General features: G+C 34.4%; 1 protein-coding gene across 7 annotated transcripts in view; it reads right to left on the bottom strand.

Moving 5' to 3' along the window:
* Window positions 1-21249, bottom strand: part of LOC105229183 (sodium/potassium-transporting ATPase subunit beta-1-interacting protein) — a 236659-nt gene that overhangs the window by 58103 nt on the left and 157307 nt on the right. For 3 of the 7 annotated variants that reach the window (XM_049453438.1, XM_049453437.1, XM_049453436.1), the window contains one exon: window positions 14690-18707. In XM_049453438.1, coding sequence (XP_049309395.1) covers window positions 17368-18707 — 1340 coding nt within the window. In that variant the 3' untranslated portion in view covers window positions 14690-17367. Of the gene's footprint in view, window positions 1-10164; window positions 10259-14689; window positions 18708-21249 lie in introns of those variants that run through there. The other 4 variants (XR_007422397.1, XR_007422398.1, XM_049453443.1 and 1 more) reach the window with 3 other exon arrangements.

The following is a 21249-nucleotide window of genomic DNA, read 5'->3' on the forward strand; positions in this document are numbered from 1 at the left end:
ACCTGAAATCCTCACTGCTTTCTCACTTACCTATTTAAAATATAAAATAATATGTAGTTAGTGGGTATACCACTAAAAGTCAATTGATTTCCAGTACAAAGATTAAAAAGTTAGGTGAACTCAGGTATGAACATTTTTAGCGATGAATATAATGATTCCAGTGCAACAGCCGGCACACACAGACACACTATCGGGTACCAGTGACATTACTTATAACGTAAAATTAGACATTAAATAGTTTAAATCTACTAACTTACCTATTTGTTTTGGTTCTGAAACTTTTTTATTTATTTTTGGGGTGCACTTAATCTTTTTGTTTTACGTACTTAACACTAATTATTAACTCATTTCACTAATTGACTAATTATTGAAAAATCACTTATACACATTTCACTCGATATAATCACATTTAATTCACTTTTATAAAACACTTCAGTTTTACAAATAAAAATCACATTTAAATTGAACTTTTCACATCGTTTTTTCGCTATTTATATTTACTTTTACTAAAACCAAACACTGCGCCGTGCACTAAATTTTAATTTGCACAAAATAAGAAAATTGCCCTGCAGAACACAAGTCTTTTCATACGCCAAATATAATGGCAATAACCAAAAGTGTAGCATGCTTTTAGGTGTTACGTATACAAATTACAATATAATATAAATCAAAAAATGTAGCATACTATTAGACGTTCAGTATTATAAAGAAATATTTTACTAATGTTAAAAATGTCGAATCTTTACCATAAAAAGGTGTTTTTGCGAAAAGTTCTTCGTTTTGTTCATTATTCTACCAGTTAAAAACAAGTTATAATGCCCTAAAGTAACACTTCAAACCAAAAAAAACCCGAAATTTTTCTGACCTCTTACAAATATTAAAAACATATTTAATAAAAATCTGTTAATATCAAAAATTTATTTTTGAAAAATTATGGAAATTATTAAAAAATTGCTCGAAAATATAATCAAATGAAAGGAATAAGCACCACTTTTGTTCAGAAACTCCAAACTTAACGTATTTTCGCAAACTTCAGAAATTTTAAAAAACTGTAAACGTAACTAATCGCTTTAGTTAGCAAGCCATTCAAGCGTTTAAAACTTTAAAAGAAATTTTTTAGCAAAATAAAGTTCAAATTAAAATGTTTCGGTCAAGCGGCTTTTAGTTAGGCAATTTTTAGCTAAAATAAAATTTCAAAAATAATAAAAGTTTTCTGCAAAGTCAGTTGTTGCGCTTCAAGTAACTATGTAATGATAGGAATGTGTATGTGTGTGTGCGTAAGTGGAGGCTATTTAATATTCATACGAAAATCTAGCATATGCTGTCGCATTTAAGTGCTTAACTAGCGAGCAGGGCAGGCGGCTGGCAGGCCAAGTAAGCACAACCGAAGCGGAATATACAAAATGTAAAATTCACTCGGCCACACTCAAGCACACACACACATACATCGACAGCTGAGCAGAAAAAGTGTCAACAATGTCCTTCCTTCCTGTGTTGTTACAGATTTTGGCATTTTACGGTGTCGGTAAATCCAAAGAAAAAGATCATTACAAAGTGTGGCGAGTGCGAGCAAGTTCAAGTTAAGAGAGACAAGCAAATTGAAAGGTGTGTGCGTGTAAGTGTATGCATGTAAATAGTGTTTTTGTGTGTGTGTGTGTGGGTGTCAACAAAGTAAGAGCAAGAGGACATCAGCTGGCCAAATTACATTTTGGATATTAAATTTATGAAATGTCGCACTCCACCGCCGACACGCCATGCTTGGGTACAAGCTTACAGGGTTACAGGCTTACTTATATGGTGCGAGGTTAGACAATGCACATTAAATACACATGAAATTAAAGCATAAATATCTACATATACAATTAGAGTGTGTGAAATTTTACAGAGAACTAGTTACTATGGGGTGAGTACTGGTCTTACATATAACTAGTTATTATGGAGTGAGTACTGGTCTTATATGTAACTAGTTAGGGTTGAAATAAATTACTGAAAATTCGAAAAATACTTAAAGACTTTAGATTACTTTTTGAAAGATCTCCGTTAGATTTTTGATAGAGCTACATGTGGAAGTGTTTGCGTTATTTGTTATGTAGAGAAACATACAATTTGATCAAATTTGACCCGGACTGGTTCATTTAACTACAAAAATTGTTAACTTCGATTGCACTGAAGCCAGAAACCACTTCACAAATATATTTTTCATACAAAAATTTGATTTTGCTCGATCGATTTGTATGGCAGCTATATGCTATAGTGATCTGAACTAAAAAAAATATTCTGACATTGTAGTAATGCTTTAAATAACAACCTACGCCAAATTTTGTGGACTAATATTGGCTGATAAAAAAGTTTTCCAAACAAGTACTTGATTCCGTTCTCTCAGTTTGTATGGCAGCTATATGCTATAGTCATCCGATCCTAGAAATTTCTTCGGAGATTGTAATTTTGCTTTTCACAATAATCTGTGCCAAAATTGGAGAAAATATCTGGTAAAAAAAAAAGTTTTTCATACAAGTACTCTATTTCGATCGCCTAGTTTCTATGGCAGATATATGATATAGTGATCCGATATCGACGATCTCGACAAATGAGCAGCGTCTTCGAGAGAAAAGGATTTGTGGAAAATTTCAGTTCTATATCTCAAAAGCTGAAGGACTACTTTGCATATATATAGAGAGACGGACAGTCGAACATGGCTAAGTCCACTCAACTCGTTTCACCGTTCATTTATTCATTCAATAAGGTCTCCGAAGCTTCTTTCTCAAATTGGTTCAACAAATTTATGTAAAGTTCAATCTCCATACGTCAATAAGTGTGGGTGGTTTTTACCATGAAAAAATTTTAACTAATGAAGTTTATATGAAGAGTTTAGATAGAACAGCTATCGAACCCTGGTATTGCATAATGGGTATACATTCCTCCAACAACTATAAATAGTCACTGTAAGAGTATGATAAAGTTGTTTTGCTTAACAACTTGATGTTAAAATCTAAACCGAAACTCATTACTTCGTCACTAGTCTGTTTACAGCTGGCTCTGCTCAGCATAGACACACACCACGAAATATTCCTCATCCGTAATTAGGTGAAAATAACGACATACAATATATTATAGGCATATGCTTGTCATTTAAGCTCAAAAGAGCATGACAATATCAAGGTAGGTGGCTGGCAGATAACGTTATCGAGTAAAATGTTTAAATTTTTTATGTTTATAAAGAGGAACACTTCTATTTATAAACATATGTCCAATTATATGTCGCTGGTACATACTTCCAAAAATTTCAGTTGCCAATTTATCAAAGCCAGACAAGATTTTGATGAGGATGTACGAGCCAATTTCCTCACAAAGCAAACAATCTCCTAATGTTAGTGTAATTATTTATTAAACTTAAGCACTTTTGTGCTTCAATGACATCTGTCAAGCGCTTTCAATTAACAGTAATGTGTTCGGGTGAAGTAGACCAAAAGACACATTTGTTTCTATTCCAGAAACTATTTAGGTATCGTGTTACAATTATAAATTCAGTTCTACCGAAAGTGAGATAATGACTTCAAAGTGCTGCTACAAACGCATGTAAAAGTAAGTTTACTTCCGTGACACATTAACTTACCGAAGAGGCTAGAAAGGCAATGAGTATTTAATGAGGCAGAAAAGATGACAAACCGAAAAAAGATTAATTCTTGAAATTTTTATATTGTACTTTTAAAGCAAGCATCAAGAAAAAAATATTTAAAAATAGCTTTTAATCGATACAATACACATTTAACTGAAAGAGTCTTTCGTTGTTTGCGTTTTAAAGCCTTTTTTCAAGATTTCTGAAGCTCAGACCTGGCATTCCTTGGGCTTTGAAGATAGATTACGAAAGATATAATCGAATTACTTAGAATTTCATTGCAAACGACTTGAGAAAGCACTGCAAACTAAGAATGTCCAATTTTACGAGCTTTTTAGCATACTTGGGCTTCAGCGGTTGTTGTCAGCTAACATTGTCCTCCTTATAAGTCCTCAAAACAAAAATTGCTAGAAAGAAAACTGCTAGGATATTTCGATCAAGTTATCCTTTCACATACTATGTAGACTTATTCTAATTTATCTAAAATTTTGTACTGTAGATAAAGGTACCCAAATGAACATTATCACTATCAACAAAGAAGTTTTAGATAATGATTAGAATTAAATTGTTCCAAATTTTTAAGGAAATGTGTAAAATCGGAAAATAGAAAATATTTAAGAGCCATACCTCCTCTTTATTGGCGTAGATTCCGCTTACATGGTTATAGCCAAGCTCAGCCACAATCGGTTTCGGCAGTTCCATTGCGGTAAGCTTTACGTCGAAGGCGCACCACAATCTGGAAGGCTAATTATTGAACAATTGAACCGTCTGAAGTAAACAATCTCACAGAAGGTGACCAACTTTGGCTAATAGAATAGGAATTATGCTCTATCAGGGCAACACCGGGCGTCACACGTCAAAAGCGATTCGCCATACACTCAAATACAATAGCATTCCTTGTGGACAGTTTGGCCGGTCGGAAGGAATTCGGAGTGCACCACAACTCGAAAATCGAAGCAGACTGTCAATATAACTGCTTTGGCGTGGTTGCCTTCGGCTCACCTTTACCACAAAATTTGGCCAATAGATCGTCTGTTTCCGGATCGTAATCATAAATCTAAGACTCATCGTCAGTAATAATACGTTTAATAACAACCTGATAGTCGGCAAGCATTGTTTCGCAGACGTTAACGCCACGCTGTTTTTCGAAAAAATTGAGTGATTTCGGAACTAATCGTGCTTTCGCTTTCCTTAAGCCCAAATGGTATTTCAAAATGGTTTCCACTGATTCTTTCGATATTCCAACGTTGCCAATAACAGCTCTGACTGTTAATCGTCGATTGTCAAGCACGAATTCTGACCATTGGACGTGGTCAGTCGTCAACGTGTTCTCGACCCTCTTTGAATAATTTGTATCAATCAAAACCGCTTACTCGCGACAAAAATTGTCACCGAAGGCCTTTTTTAACATTTTGAAGGTTTCGGCACCAAAAATTTGATTCCACATAAAAATTTAATGGAACTTCTTTGTTGAATAATTTCACTCATCGTAAAAATCGCCGAATGCACTTTATGTACTTCAGAAAGACAAGCGTATACCAAACTATAATGATTATTTTGATGCAAGATTTGGCACAGATGCCACTAACAGCTCTGACAACAAAAACAATATTTCGAAGAATGGATTTTCTCGCGAAATTTAAAAGTCTTGCTATTTTTTGCCCACAGTAGTACATCCGTTCATTCTAACTATGCCAAAACCTTTAATACAATGCAAAGATAATGGATTTCATTTTAAGTTACCTTATTCTTCGCAAATATAGGGTAGACTGCGCTGTAGGGCAAAAACACAAATTCTTTCACATATTAACGGCATTCGCAGCCACAATTCGGCTCGGATTACAAAGTCACCCAACACGAAAAACTAACAAATTACTTGACGTAATTCACAGCAGTCCTTTACGACTGCCAAAAACTGCTCCACACAAATTCTCTCAGACCCATCACACAACGATCTGCAATCTTTAAGCGCAAACAAAAACCAAGTAGCTTAGATTCTCAAGGATGCACGAACTATTCCAATCCACCAAGCACAACAAAATAACCAAACGCCAACCGAGAGTTCATTCAGTCAAGTGTTAAATAAACATTCAACAAATTTTACCTGCTCAATTACACAAACAAAATAAATACACTTGAAGAATTTCACTTTTGGCACTAAAACAAATAAAAAACGAAACTTCAATGTTTTCAAGCTTTGCATTGTCCTTTATTTAGCGCCAGTCCAGCAGTTTTTCGGTGCTTTGAAGGTAAGCAGCAAAGACGACAGCAAAAACAATGAAGTTCAAAGCAAAAAAAAAAAAACAAAAACAAAAAAAAAATCAAAGAAAAAAGACAAAGTAGGCAAATCGAGCGCAACGAAGACTGTTTTTGCTTCGACCGAATCTTTAGAATAGTTGGCCACCCACCTAACTCTACACCCTCCTACCGCCACCGAGCAGAAGTCAAAAGCGCTGAACGTCGTGGCCGAATATATATTTCGTATTGTTTTGAAGGCCAACCAGTGGCACCTAACAAATCGTCAATCCGTTGCATATTTTCCAAAGTTTCCGGTTTAATGTTATTGTTGCCTATTGTTGTTGTTGTTGCCTATTGTTTTCCTCATCGCCTGCCTTGCTAATGGACGAGCTCAATGCTTGGGTAAACATGTTTATCGCATAATTTGGCAAAGAAATTTCAACTGTCGTCCTTTGACCCAACGGTCGGACCCTCGCTGCTGTCGGTACTCCGTTGTTGCTGTTGTTGTTGTGCATTCTGAGGAAAACAGCACGAAAGCTGAGGTGCGAGGCAAAATGCAAAACGAAATGCTTCGCATAGCAAAGGCTACATTACGAATTATTTCGGCATGCTACTATTTGCATATGTGTGTTGGTAAATATATGTATATATGTGTGTGTGTTTTCAAATGGTATTTATATAGGTATGTACATATGTATACCTAGATTATTATGCGGTTGACTTTTGGTGTGCGAAAGCTTTTGTGCAAATATTTGAATTTCAATTAATTTCAACTCTGTAAAAGAAATAGTTATGCTTCAGTAAATGCGAGTATATACACACATATGTACAGATGTATGAATGTATTAGTGAATCAGTGTTCGTAATTTGAGTTCGACCCATTTGTGCAGGTGAAAATTTGGTTGTCAAATTGTTTGCGAAATTTTGCATTCATAATGTATTTAGACACGTCGTTATGAGGGCATGTGTGTGTGAGCGTGACCTTGAGCTGACATAAGCACTTTGTGAATCGAATTCTAATTCGCAGTATTTAGACAAATCTTTTACAATATTGTATCTTAAATATTGATGAAATTTTGGTTTTGATTAAGAAAATTGTTGGTGTATAGTACACTAAGAACGCTGGAAAAATATTGATGTGGCATTTAAGGTCTTACTAGAACCCGCCTATTATTGATTGAATAATTTTTTTTAAATGTTTTTATTTCAATTTTTTTTACTGACTTTTTTCAAAAATATTTTTTTCAATTTTTTTTACTGACTTTTTTCAAAAATATTTTTTTCAATTTTTTTTTAATTATTTTTTTCCAAATTTTTTTTAAATCACTTTTTTTCAAAAATAACTTCTTATCACAAATTTTTTACAAATGCTTCCTTTTACAAAATTAAAAAAAAAATAACTTTCTCTTCAAAAATAATTTTGTTTCAAAATTTTTTAAAAATTATTTTTTGTTTCAATTTTATTTTAATAACTTGTTTTTTTCAAAAAAAAAAAATTTTCTCTTTCAAAAATAACTTTATATTTTTTACAATTTTTTTAAAAAATACTTTTATTTTTCATATTTTTTTTCAAAATTTTTATAAAAATATTTTTTTTTCAAAAATGTTTTTTCAAAAATGTTTTTTAAATAATTTTTTTTTTTAATTTTTTAAAATTTTTTTTTTTTTCAGAAATAAAATTTGTTTTTTTTTCAGAAATAAATTTCTTCAAAAATTAAAAAAAAATTCACAAAATTTTTAAAAATAATTATTTTTACACCAAAATTTTCTTATAAATATTTATTTTTATGAAAAAACATCATATAGTAAGTAATCTTCTTTCAGTATTCATGTGGAATTTGAAATTTTGCAATTTAACTTCGAATGTTAATAAAAACCTATTTTTTATGATGATTATAGATACCAAAAATTGACTCGCTTGAATAGTTATATCCGAGCTTTACGAAAGGTGAACCAAGAACTCATCAGTGGTGGATTAAATTTTCAACACGATGTTAGATCGTTCGCTATGTATTTTCGTTTTATGACAACCAGTGGTCTTAATGAATTTTTTTGCAGCCAACTTCACATTTAACCGAACTTAACCGAACACCAATGCCAAAGTTAGCAAAGTCCTGGAGCGCGTTCTGAAGCCGATGTGGATAAAGTTGTTGCTCAATGTTAATCGTCGAATAACAACTCGGACCATAACTCAAAGATTAAATTTGCCTTATGCGACTGTTCACAAGCACATTAAACCTCCATTAATTATTTCAAAGCTTTACATATGGATTCCTCATGTTCTTACAGAACGAAATTTGCTTCTTCGCATTACCGACTGCGATTTGCATATTAAACGTAAAAGAAGTGAACCATTTTTGAAGCGCATGGTAACTGGCGATGAAAAGTGGGTTGTTTACATGAATGTAAAGCGCTAGAGATCAGGGATGAAACAGTGCCCACGAACTGTTATATGTAAGCGGTACGCACGTAACCGCTATAACAACAAAACATGGTTGAACCAAATCAAACCACTTCGAAGGCCGACAATCATTAAACAAAGGTCACGTTGTCTGTTTGGTGAGATTTCAAAGAGATCGTTTATTTTGAGCTTTTATATGACAATACCACGATTTTTTCTGAAGTGTATCATGACAAACTGCACAAATTGAGTTAGTACTTATTCGAACAGTAGAGGTCAAAATTAATCAATAGAAATGGTGTAGTGGTCCACCGGGATAATTTGAAACCTCCTGGAAGTTTGATGACTCTCTAAAAGCAGCCTAAATGAGATAACCCCTACCCTTCCCTTTACCCCTTTCGGTTTCTACATAATTGTTTGGATTTCACCTCAAATCAGGAGGACAAAAACCACTTGCAACTTTACCGTTTTTTGTCTGCAAGGATCAACAATTTTATGAGCAAGGAACCAATCTCTCGCACGAAAGATTGCAAAGCATATTGGATTAAAATGAAGAATATACAATTTATAATACAAAATGTTTTTCACAATAAAAAAGTCGTTTTTAAATTGCACTAAGAAACGAAATAACTTGGTGAACGACACAATATAACAAAGGAACATATTAAACAAACAGTTCATAAATACTTGGGTATGCGGAAGCTCTGTACCAAATGTCATTTATGTCATGCGAACTCTTAGTATATCACAGAGCACAAGGAACTATTTCTTTTGAGAGGTGTTTAGAGCAGATCAGTGGTAACGATTATTGGATCAATCATCTCAAATCATTATATTCTGATCTGGTCTTCAGCAATGTTTACTTATTCTCAAATCTTAAAAGAACACTCTCTTTAAAGTTATTTAGCTATAATGTAGAGGTAATCGCTGAGATTGATGTCTATTGAAAGACAAAAAATCAAAAAAATAAAGTTCGTAATTTGCTTTGAGCAGCATATCGTTCTCGACTGGGCGAGCGGTAATTAAATTACTCAAATAGCTTCGAGAACGCGTTGACAACGAATCACGTCCAGGACATCAACTGATGACCAACACATCAATAAAATAGGAAAATGGTGCTTAATGATCAGATCAGAGAAGTGAAACCACGATTGGTTGCAAAATTATTCAATTTTTTCAACAGCGTCGCATTAAATTCCCTGATGCAATGCTTTCCGACTACTATGATGTTATGAAAGGTATTATTACTGGCTATCAGTCTTGAAACTATGCTTACGACCTGGAAAAATATGATCAATCGGCCGAATATCGTGGCAAGGGTGAGCCGAAGTCAAATCAAGTACTTCAAAGCGGTCAAAAAAGTTATGTTGACAGTCTCCTTCGATTATCGAGGTATGGTGCACTCTGAATCCCTTCCGACCGTCGAAACTGTCAAAAAGGAATACAATTTGAGTGATATGCGTCGCTATTCGTAAAAAGAGGAGCGAGTTATGGACCGACAACTATTGGTTTTTGCACCACAATGATGGGACGACATAGATTTTGAACAATACTTATTCTAGAATTTGGGAATCATGAACAAAGTCTTACTATTTTTACTAATAATAGTAAGTAACAACAATTCCATACTATTCCTGTAAAATAGGGTTTCCGGGAAAGAGTGAGCATATTTGTCAATTTCAAATATTATATTCCTGAAATAGATAATTACTCAATTTTTGGGTAAATTTTTGATAGTGATAGAGTGATAGACCCTGGTTTCAGCTTTTAGAATATTGAGATTTCATATCCTTAAAAAATCGCATTCCCAAGCTGGAAATCAGCTTTTTGGCAAAAAAAAAAACTAATCTAAATATCATGACTATTTTTAATTTTATAACATAAAATATACAAATTCTATAAGACTTACCCTTCTCCAATATAAATCGTTGCCAAATTTCTGAAATTTTTGATTTTTTATAAAAAATATTATTAATATTATTACTTATGAATCGGAGCACGGTCTGTAAAAAAAAGAAGAATAAATAATGAAGCGTTAAATTATAAAAGGCAGATTACGATGTCTTCAGTGAGATGTATACTTATATAACCTTACCCATTGATTACCAGTCGAAGCACTTATCAAGTCACCCTCGTATACAAACAAAAACGCTCTTTACTCAATTCATTTTGCGTATTTTAATTACACTTTCTGTGTGCCACACACAAAGATTGTATTTTATTGCCGTGAATGCAACTCGTTGCAACAACAAAAAAAACAACAAATAACTACTAACGACTTGTAAATATGGTTGTAAATTTTCGTCAACTCTTTCTTTAATCGTTGTTGCTGCAATCATTTATTGAGTTGCATCTCTGATCATTACAATGAGCAACGAAGTGAAGCGAACTACTGCAGCTGAGAGGCCAATTCGTAAAATGCGACCAATTTTCTTTTATTATAGTACAAGTAATTGTGTGTGGCACGTCTGCAAGGGTCGCCTTTTGTTGCATGTTGCACAAGTGACCATAATATTGATGTATGTATGACGTCTGTGTGCGTGCAGATTTAAATCAATCATTGTCACACAATTCGTACATTATTCGAGTCGGGTGTCCTTTGAAGGACAATGATAATTTGGTTGAATTGTTGGTGTGAAGCTTCTCAATGCTGCTATTAATTCGTTACTTTTGTAATTAAATTGTATAAGTTGAGACTGTTGTAATTTGTTACTAAATATGGGTGGCAGTTGGGTTACATCTTCATGGATATTTTTTGAACGGGATTTACATCCAGACATCGCATATTTCTTATTTAATTTTGAACATATAAATATATTAATTTAATTTATATAAAGTAATTAGAAATTAACTACGTAAACCATAGATAGTATAGATTCTTTAAGCTGAAATGAAAGCTTTTTGACTGTGTGAGATCGCGTCGCGAGATCGATTGCTGAAATTCTATAAATAGATTTTCCAATTCCAAATTGCAAGTCATCGAAATCTGTGCTGTAATCTGAGCGCTGCCCTGATCGTTAGTATTGGGATACAACAGTTAATGAAAGTCCTTACTGGGCATGGTCACTTCACTAGCTTAGAGCATTCGAGGGAAGAGTTCAATACTTCACTATCGAAATCATTCTTGTTGCACAGAGGTTGAAATATATAAGAATTATTCACAACTAGTCAAATAATTACAGTGGTTAAATAAATATATGCTCCACAAAGCTCCAAAAGTCTTTTCCTACTTTGAGAGGCTTGAAGTTTGTGCTCAAACCGATCCAGGTTCATCATCAAAACAAGATTTCATAACATAAATGTATGGTTTGAGGTTTAATAGTCATACTGCCGTCGGACAGTTTGAACTAAGGTGGTAACGGAATCGGAACAGATAGTTTCTAATAAATCATCCATATGGAAGTCTAGGTCCTCATGTTAACAATATATCCATGAACGGATGTCCGGAATTAGTTTGTGGGTCCACCGTTTTTTAGTTGAGATTTGCTGCCGTTACTGCCACATTGTGATGCTACTTATTAGTTCTCTACTCTTTTTTTAACTCCAGCCATCCGGTTTCAATCGTGCGAATTCGTCTCCCTGGATATCAATACTAGCTAGAACTTCAGCAGCGTTGCTTGATATCGTTCGGAAAGCACTTGGTACTCCTAAAGCAGTGAACCTATGCACAGCATTTATTTGTTCGCCTCATAACCATGTCCATAAAGAAACGTAGATTCCAATTTCATCACTTTGAAATTTTATTGCTTTTACAAAGACGTTTTGAGAACCCTAGAAAGGCAAGACCCTTGCTGGAAGCCGAAAAATTTCAAGCTCTTTCTCTCTCCAGCATACAACTGTCAAAACTATGCCTACAATAATTCCTACAAGTCCTTGTACTTCCTTGTATCTACATACAAGTATATCAAATATTCTGTGATCAACTCATTTTACTAAAGGAATTTTCTGGATCCTAACTCATGTATGGGGCTATGTCGCTAAATTGACTTTTTTAAGTATCAACAGCTCCCATTGCTATTTCAAATACAACATCAGTTAAACTTAAATACTATCTTCTATATTCAGAGCCAAAAAATCGCTTAACAGTATCCTAACAGCGAAATTCCCGTTATAAATACCAATTGGTGCATGTATTGGATAGCTGTGTCTTGGATAATAATCCCACTATTTGGTTCATGTATGTGCTAAGCCGTTAAATTTTTTTTATCCAAGACAAGTGCAATACAGAGGTGGCTAAATAAGTAACAACTGCTTTATGAGACGAAGAATAACATTTTACAGGGAAACTACTACGAAGATATAAATACGTTTTAAATCATTTGCAATTTTTTGTAATTGTAGATATATTGGGTAGTCGAAAAAGGTCCGTTCGTATTTCGTCAATAGATGTCATTGCGGTCGTATATCTCCAGTGCTAGAAATCACACTGTGTCATACCATATATTGTTGAAAAGGCGAGATTTTAAGCTTCATTTAACCAAAAAATGAAATTCGGGGTAGTTGAAAAAAAGTTACAGCTGTTCAAAAATTAGTTAGAGCAATAAAGAAATTTGCTATATTTTGAAATTTTTGTATAAAAAAGGGAAGAATACCACGCAATCTACCAATGAAATTTGTGAAGTTTACGGAGACGATGCTGTATCAGCTGGTGCAGCTCAACAATGGTTCGTTCGTTTCCGTTCTGAAAACTTCGATGTGAAATAGGCATCTCTAGTCGACCTATCGTTGAAAATGTCAATGAAATTATAGAAAAGATTGACCAGAACCATCACATAAACAGCCATGAAATCGCTAAGGGACTTAACATTCATCATCAAACGGTTTCGAACCATTTAAAAATGTTTGGCTGGATGTTTGGGTACCACATGAATTGTTTGTGAAAGATTTAATGGACCGAATTTATATCTGAGATTCTTTGCTGAAACGAAATGAAAGCTAACCATTTCTGAAGCGAATGGTGACAGAAGACGAAACGTGGATCAAATACGACAATAATGTGCGAAAAACATGGTCGCAAAACCAGGATTGACACCTCGAAAGTTTATGCTGAGTGTTTGGTGGATTTGGAAAGGAATCATCCACTATGAGCTGCTCCAGCCTGGTCGAACGATTGATTCTACATTTTAATGTCAACAACTGATCAGATTGAAGCAAGCAACCGTTAAAACAACGGCCAGAACTGATCAACAGAAAGGACTTCGAATTTCATCAAGACAACGCTAGACTACACAAATCTTTGATGACTCGGCAAAAACTGGGAAAGCTTGGCTGAGAAGTTTTAATGCATCCATCATATAGCCCTGATCTTGCTTGATCGGACTACCATTTGTTTCCGTCAATACAGAACTCTCTTAATGGAGTAAAATGGGCTTCAAGTGAAGCCTGTGAAAATTACTTGTCGCAGTTTTTCGCCGAATGAAATCGTCACATAAATTTTCATTGGTTCATGATTTAAAAAAAAAATTTAAATAAAGAAGACTTGCAATAAAATAGGGTCAATTGGAGTGAGATACATATATTTTACTATTTAAGGACTATCTAAAAAAGTAGTGTATCAGGTTATAAAGCAGACTGGCACCTACTTTAAAATAGAATACTGGGTAACACCACATTTCTTGATTATGCCCGCAAAGATTATACTTATTTATGTTATATCTGATTATTGTTGGACAATCTATTCGAGGTTATTTAGTACGAAACCTTTCCGAATCAACCTAAATTATGCTAACCATGCTGTTTGGCTTAGAACGTCAAGGAAATGAATATTTACTAAACATTTAGACTTTATGGTATATGAACATCCGAACAATGAAAGCATTAGAAAGAAACTTTTCACTCTTCATCCCTTCAAGGTATCCAGCACTTCCCTAAAAATGGTTGAAAGCGTGGTGCCTATGTCTGAGCCTGGAGATACATACATATATGGTAAACGGTTCGATGGCTGACAACGTGTCTTCATTATTGAACAATATAATATAATAAAAATAAAAGAACACCACCTTAGCACATATTTTTTTGAATATATCTTTATTTCATAGTTCTTCAAAATTACATAAAGTTACACATGATTTCGTTGTATTACAATAAAATTTGTTTTTATTTTGCATAATTTTCTTAAAATAAACTATTTCCGATATTTTTTTTTATAATATTTACAGTTATTACTTTGGTTTTATTAATTATAAATTAATACCTAATTAAGCTCTTAAAAGCATAAAGTCATTATTTTGAAGTATATTTTTAAATTAATTAAGTATTTTTTACGTTGCTGATGACTAATTTAAATTACTAAGTGATTTAAGCTGAATTGAACAGTTAGCTTATAAATAAAATGAAAACTAAAGTCTATTATTTTTTAAAAATATACCTCAATATGCAAGTATGTTATCTCAAAATATATTTGTTAACATTTCTTAATTAATAATTTTTTAATTAATTCTACTCATTTTATTAATTTCTATTTATATTATTAATTTTATTATAATGGAAGTCCAACCACTTAAAAACTTGTCACACAAGTTATGTGATTTTTACACACATAAATGCGTTTGTTTTTTTCAAAAATAGAAGATTTTTAAAATTTTATTCATTTAGTTCAGAATATTTTACGATTAACTGTTATTTTTGAAGCCAATTCCAAAAACTTTAAATTTACCCAAGTAAATTCAAATTTTGATTTAATTCTATTATTTTTCAAACAAAAAACTAATTATGCCAAAAATTATCCTTCCATAGAAATACATATATAGGAAATAATTTTTGAGATCAGAGCTTTTATACAATATAAGCTGTAAAACTTTCATAAAAGTTGTACGAAAGCACAGCAATGAAAATTGAGAGTTTAAAATGGTTTATTTAGGTGAAAGCTTATTTTTATAAAGCTTTTTTCATGATAAAAGCTTTTTATAAAAATATAAATTATAATTGTAAATCTTCATAAAATTCGTATATATTTTTTGAAAGTTCAATGAAAGCTAATTTATGTTAAATATGAAAGCTTAATCTTTTTTCGAAGAAAGCTTTTTTTAAAGGAAGCCTTTTTTAAACTAAATATTTTAAATGTTCAATGAAAGCTAATTAAAATTAAATATGAAAGCTCAACTTCTTTTTGAAGAAAGCTTTTGTTAAAGAGAGCTTTTCTCAAACGAAATTGTAAACCTTGCCCTAAATATGGAGAAAAAAATCCAAATATATGTTACAAACTATAAAAAATAATAAATTATTTTAGAGAATTAAAGCTTTACTTGTGTAAGATATTATTGTAAGCTTTATGAAGTGAAAGCTTTCAACAACTTAATGTTTTAGGTGCGAATCTTTCAATGTAAATATTTAGTTTCATTATTTTCATATAACTGAAAGCTTCCTGAATTTATTTTACTTGATATTTTATAAAGTTAGTTTAAAACGAATGAAAGCTTCAATAAAAGTAATTACTACTTAAAGGCACGCAATTTTATAATTAAAAGGATGACTCAAGCTGTTCAAAATGTACTGGTTGATATCGAAAGCATCACATCAAGTGTGTGACTATTAAGCTTAAAAAAACTGCAGCGGTTGATCTTGAGAGCTTTCATTCAAATATAATATTTATGAAAATTTCATGTTCCGAAGCTCTACAAAAATGTAGTGGTTGATCTCAAAAGCTTTCACTTTAAGAGTGTTGGTAACTCACCAAAAGTGTAGTGGTTGATCTCGAAATCTTTAACTTCAAGTGTGCCATCATTAAGCTCTACAAAACTATACTCGTTGATCTTGAGAACTTTCACTTTAAGTTTAAAGTTTATGAAAATTTCATATTGCGAGTAAATGTAAAGACGCCTCTTAATAAAGCTTTCATAAAATTGCAGCTTTACAACTACAACTTAATAATGGTATATAAAAGCTTAGAAAAACAGTTTCTAAATAATTTTCTGCTGAAAGCTTTTGCTTTACGAAGTTTAAATTAAACATAAACTTTAGGCACAGTATACATATGTACTATATAAAGGGTGATTTTTTAAGAGCTTGATAACTTTTTTTAAAAAAAAAAACGCATAAAATTTGCAAAATCTCATCGGTTCTTTATTTGAAACGTTAGATTGGTTCATGACATTTACTTTTTGAAGATAATTTCATTTAAATGTTGACCGCGGCTGCGTCTTAGGTGGTCCATTCGGAAAGTCCAATTTTGGGCAACTTTTTCGAGCATTTCGGCCGGAATAGCCCGAATTTCTTCGGAAATGTTGTCTTCCAAAGCTGGAATAGTTTGCTGGCTTATTTCTGTAGACTTTAGACTTGACGTAGCCCCACAAAAAATAGTCTAAAGGCGTTAAATCGCATGATCTTGGTGGCCAACTTACGGGTCCATTTCTTGAGATGAATTGTTGTCCGAAGTTTTCCCTCAAAATGGCCATAGAATCGCGAGCTGTGTGGCATGTAGCGCCATCTTGTTTGAAACCACATGTCAACCAAGTTCAGTTCTTCCATTTTTGGCAACAAAAAGTTTGTTAGCATCGAACGATAGCGATCGCCATTCACCGTAACGTTGCGTCCAACAGCATCTTTGAAAAAATACGGTCCAATGATTCCACCAGCGTACAAACCACACCAAACAGTGCATTTTTCGGGATGCATGGGCAGTTCTTGAACGGCTTCTGGTTGCTCTTCACCCCAAATGCGGCAATTTTGCTTATTTACGTAGCCATTCAACCAGAAATGAGCCTCATCGCTGAACAAAACACGCGCGCGAAACACATTTCGAACCGAACACTGATTTTGGTAATAAAATTCAATGATTTGCAAGCGTTGCTCGTTAGTAAGTCTATTCATGATGAAATGTCAAAGCATACTGAGCATCTTTCTCTTTGACACCATGTCTGAAATCCCACGTGATCTGTCAAATACTAATGCATGAAAATCCTAACCTCAAAAAAATCACCCGTTATATACACATACATATATATGTATTTCTAGGGCTTAATTTACATTAAATAGTTTACAAATTAACTTTTAAAACCCAGTCAAGTTGGACGGTTTTTGTTGTAGTCAAGTTTAGCACGATTGGTCTTCTCACGCTATCGCGCTGCCACAATTTACTCTCTCTTCTCTGCTAATATTTAGGCCACCATCAGCATCACATCGTCGTCTCCGAGTCGGGTGGCGTGTGATAGTTAAGATTGTAGGCTGGTGGCCCGCTATTCAGGAACGCCATAGATCGTATACTCTCACGCGAGGCAGTACGCTTGCCGAAAGGTATATTCTGCGGTGGCGTGCTGGGAAAGTTTGGCGATGGCAAGGGCGGTATATGCTGTTGACCCGCCACATGCGGATGCTGATGCAGCGGATTCGTCTGATACAAGGGCGGTGTGGCTGGGGCCACATGCGGCGGCAATGGTGGCAGAGTTGGCAAATGTTGTGATTGATGTTGTTGTTGTTGCGCCTGCTGCATACCAGCAGTCGGCGACTGTGTAGCGCCAGTTAAGCCGGCGAATACATTCTCCGTAGTAGCCGAGTTCGACAAGTAGGAAGAAAGCGGGCGCGTGCCGTGGAAATTCGAGTAACTAGAACGTACCGAAGGTGGTCGATTGTTATACAACTCATCGACGTGTTCCACATCATTGAGATTTGTCGTCGAATGTTGATAAGTCGGATTGAAGTGACCGGCTAATGTGGGCGTCAGTGTCGGTGTAGGTGGTGGCTCATCGCCAACAATCGGTGATTGTGAATTCGATTGCCACGTTTGTTGGTAAAGACCCGTCTGCGCATTAGTGTTGTAATAAATCGGATCGGGCGGTATGTTCTTACGGAAGCTATGATAATGATTATTATTGGTCTTCGTGAGACTGCCACCACTCAGTAAAATATTATTCAAAGTACCGCCGGCATCGGCTGCCGCGGCACTTACAACTGTGCTGCCACTTGTATTATTTATAATTTCCTGATTAAGGGTCTGCAAATTCGAGGCCGTCAGCGGTGCTGGTACTTCCTTGTGCTGGAATGAGCCCAACTGCTGTTTCGGCTGTCCGTGATGGAAGCCATGCGGATGATGATGGTGGAGGTGCTGTTGTTGCTGTTGCTGCTGCAATTGCAATTGTTGTTGATCCAAAAGTTTAGTCACCGGGTTCTGTTGATATTTCCGTCGCGAGCTGCGTGTGCTGTTACGCGGATGCGTGCCGCCACCGCTGCTGCTGCTGCCGTGCGTGCCGCCTTCACCGCGCTCGCCGCGTCCATGATGACTGCGCCGACTGGTTGTCGATTGACGGCTGTTCGTGCCGCGCGCCATGACCGAACGGCGCTTAACGCGTCGCGGTGTCATCGGTTTGGGCGACAACTCGCCGCCGTCGTCGCGCCCATGCAGGTGATCGTCGTAGTCGAGTATGGTGTCGGCACGACTACGTATCGTGTCGATGCTGGGCCCGAATTCGATGGAGTAGAGCGATTGGCGGTGTTTGGACTTCTTGTTAACATGCCTTACTGTGTATTCAAAGCGAAAGTGTAACGAAGGTGTAGCGAAAAATAGAAGAAGAGTGGGCTTATTAATATTTATGGCATGTTTTTTGTGTGGTTGCGGCATGCTATGCACACACATATGTATATATTATTTATTATTTAGCAATTGCACACAGTTACCTGCTAGTTAGTTGGTTGTTGTTGTTTTTAGCTATTTTTTACTTTTTTTAATTAGAATAAGCACAAATCACCAAAAGAAAACAAAAGTTAAGGAAAAATTTACAAATAAAAAAGTCATAAACAGGGTGGTTAGCACAACTTAGGTTAAAAAAAGGTTTATTTACGTGTTAAAAAAATAATGCCAGAAACCGAAAAAAAATTTATAATTTATAAAAAAAATTATAAAAAAAAATTAAAAAAAAAAATTAAAAATATATATATTTCATATAAGAACAAATCTATTATAAATTAACCAAACTAAGTTATTATACTTCATATCGCCTGTGAGTATACTTTAAATGCTAGAAATTCAAGTCTATGTACCTGAGCGGGAGAGGTCTACTTTTAAGCTGCGAGTTTCTTAAAATAAAAGTAAAGAGCGGTTATCAGAGAGAAATAGATTTTAAAAGTTCTTCATATAGGAAAGAGTTTCAAAGGCAATCCTTAGAAATACTAGAACCCCTCTTATTTTTTTTCGTAATACGTATATAATATAATCTAAAATGTTCACTACTTATATCAATTAAGTTTATGAGCAAAATATAACTACCGGATATAATTCTAGGGTTTAACAATCTACAAGCAGTCAGAGGAGATATTCTCTTCTCTTCTCTTCTCTTCTCTTCTCTTCTCTTCTCTTCTCTTCTCTTCTCTTCTCTTCTCTTCTCTCACGTCATACTATTTTTTGTATTTGGAAACATTTTCCATGATTGTTGCATAATGAATTTTATATCGAAATTTTATTTTTAAACTCAATTTACATAGTTTTGAAAAAATAACTGTTAAAGTAACAGTTAAATCGACGAAATTATCTATACACTTTTCTCAAAGCATGAACGTAAGTTAAGTTGGTGAGGTACATTAAAAACTTGTTTGGCATTTAAAAAATTCGCTCCTAGCTGCAGAGAGAGAGAGAGAGAGAGAGCAAGAGGAAGAAATTGTTCTGAAGAGCTAGCTACTAAAATTGTAACTTTATTCGATACGCTAAGAGGTATCTGGCAAATATTTTATTGGGCTTGGACTATGTTCAGACAAGGCCTTTTTTTGGTCGCTCATTATCTGTAAATTCTCTTATAGTGTCGCTCATTGCGTTCACACGATTGACACGAGTGTCTCATCGAACTGTTACGAACAAGAAAATGCCGAGCACAAGCGGCACTATCCGGTACTTCGTCTTTCTTTTCGTCCTCTGGCCAACAAAAAACGACAACGAGAGTCCTCTTCTGAACATAGTCCTATACTCTTTCTTAATTGTTATCGTCTATAACTAAACTTTTTTATCAGCTGATAGTTGCTATAATTGTTTTGTATCATTGGCCAAATTTAATTTCAATTCTTTCAATCGTTGTGAATATTGTGTCTCGTTCTGGACGACCTTCGAACTCTGATGAAAATATTAAAAAAGTGAAGGACATCGTGCTTGAAATCGTCAGGCAAGTGTTAGAGAGATTGCAAGTGAGATCGACATTTCTCGCGAGCCCGTTTGCATGAATTTGGTAAATATTTTGGGTATAAAATGCGGTCTTTCTGGACTCGTCCCGATAAAGCTGATTTTTTTTCAAACAGAGTATCAGTAAACAGGTCTCCTTAGACATGCTTGATCGTGCGAATTCCGATTCCACATTCATACGAGTAGAAGGCATTTTAACTGCCGATAAGACATGGGTTTATGAATTTGACAGGCAAACAAATCAACAATCATAGGAATGGAGGGAAAAAAGAGCCAAATTAAAAAAAAAAACACTACTCCATAGCCGCACAAAAATCAAGGTGATGTTCAATGTTTTTCCGATGTTCGTGGTTTGGCTCAACATGAATTTGTTCCAGACGGACAGATGATCAATAGGGAGTTCTATTTGGCCGTGAAACCCATTTTCAGTCGATCGAAGAGATAGAACCAAAATTTGCAGAAAAAGCTGAAGGCCATCCCAAAAAGTGCCTATCAAAGTGTTTCGAGGACTGAAAAAATCGTTGGCATATGTGTATTGCATCTGGTGGGAATGACTTTGAAGGTCACAAAATAAATATCGATATTATTTAAATATTTTGCGTTTTGACAATTTCCGGATACTTTTTTGTTACAATGTATATATTGAGCAGAAGGGAACTACCAGATCATTAATTATTGGCCTTTATTACTTAGTTTTAGAAATCTACTTTCTATACTATTTTTTTCTGGAGACTCATAAATGCTAAGCTTTGTTTTGTGAAAGTTTATAAAAAGAAATCGAAAAGAAAACAAAAACTTCGGAAAATACTAAAAATACCAAAATTATGTATAAAAAACGTAAATAAATAAATTTGGCAGCTTGTTAGTAATCCACTAAATATCACAAATTCCTCGCAA

Source organism: Bactrocera dorsalis, chromosome 3 (genome assembly GCF_023373825.1).
Source record: "Bactrocera dorsalis isolate Fly_Bdor chromosome 3, ASM2337382v1, whole genome shotgun sequence".
Taxonomy (NCBI): domain Eukaryota; kingdom Metazoa; phylum Arthropoda; class Insecta; order Diptera; family Tephritidae; genus Bactrocera; species Bactrocera dorsalis.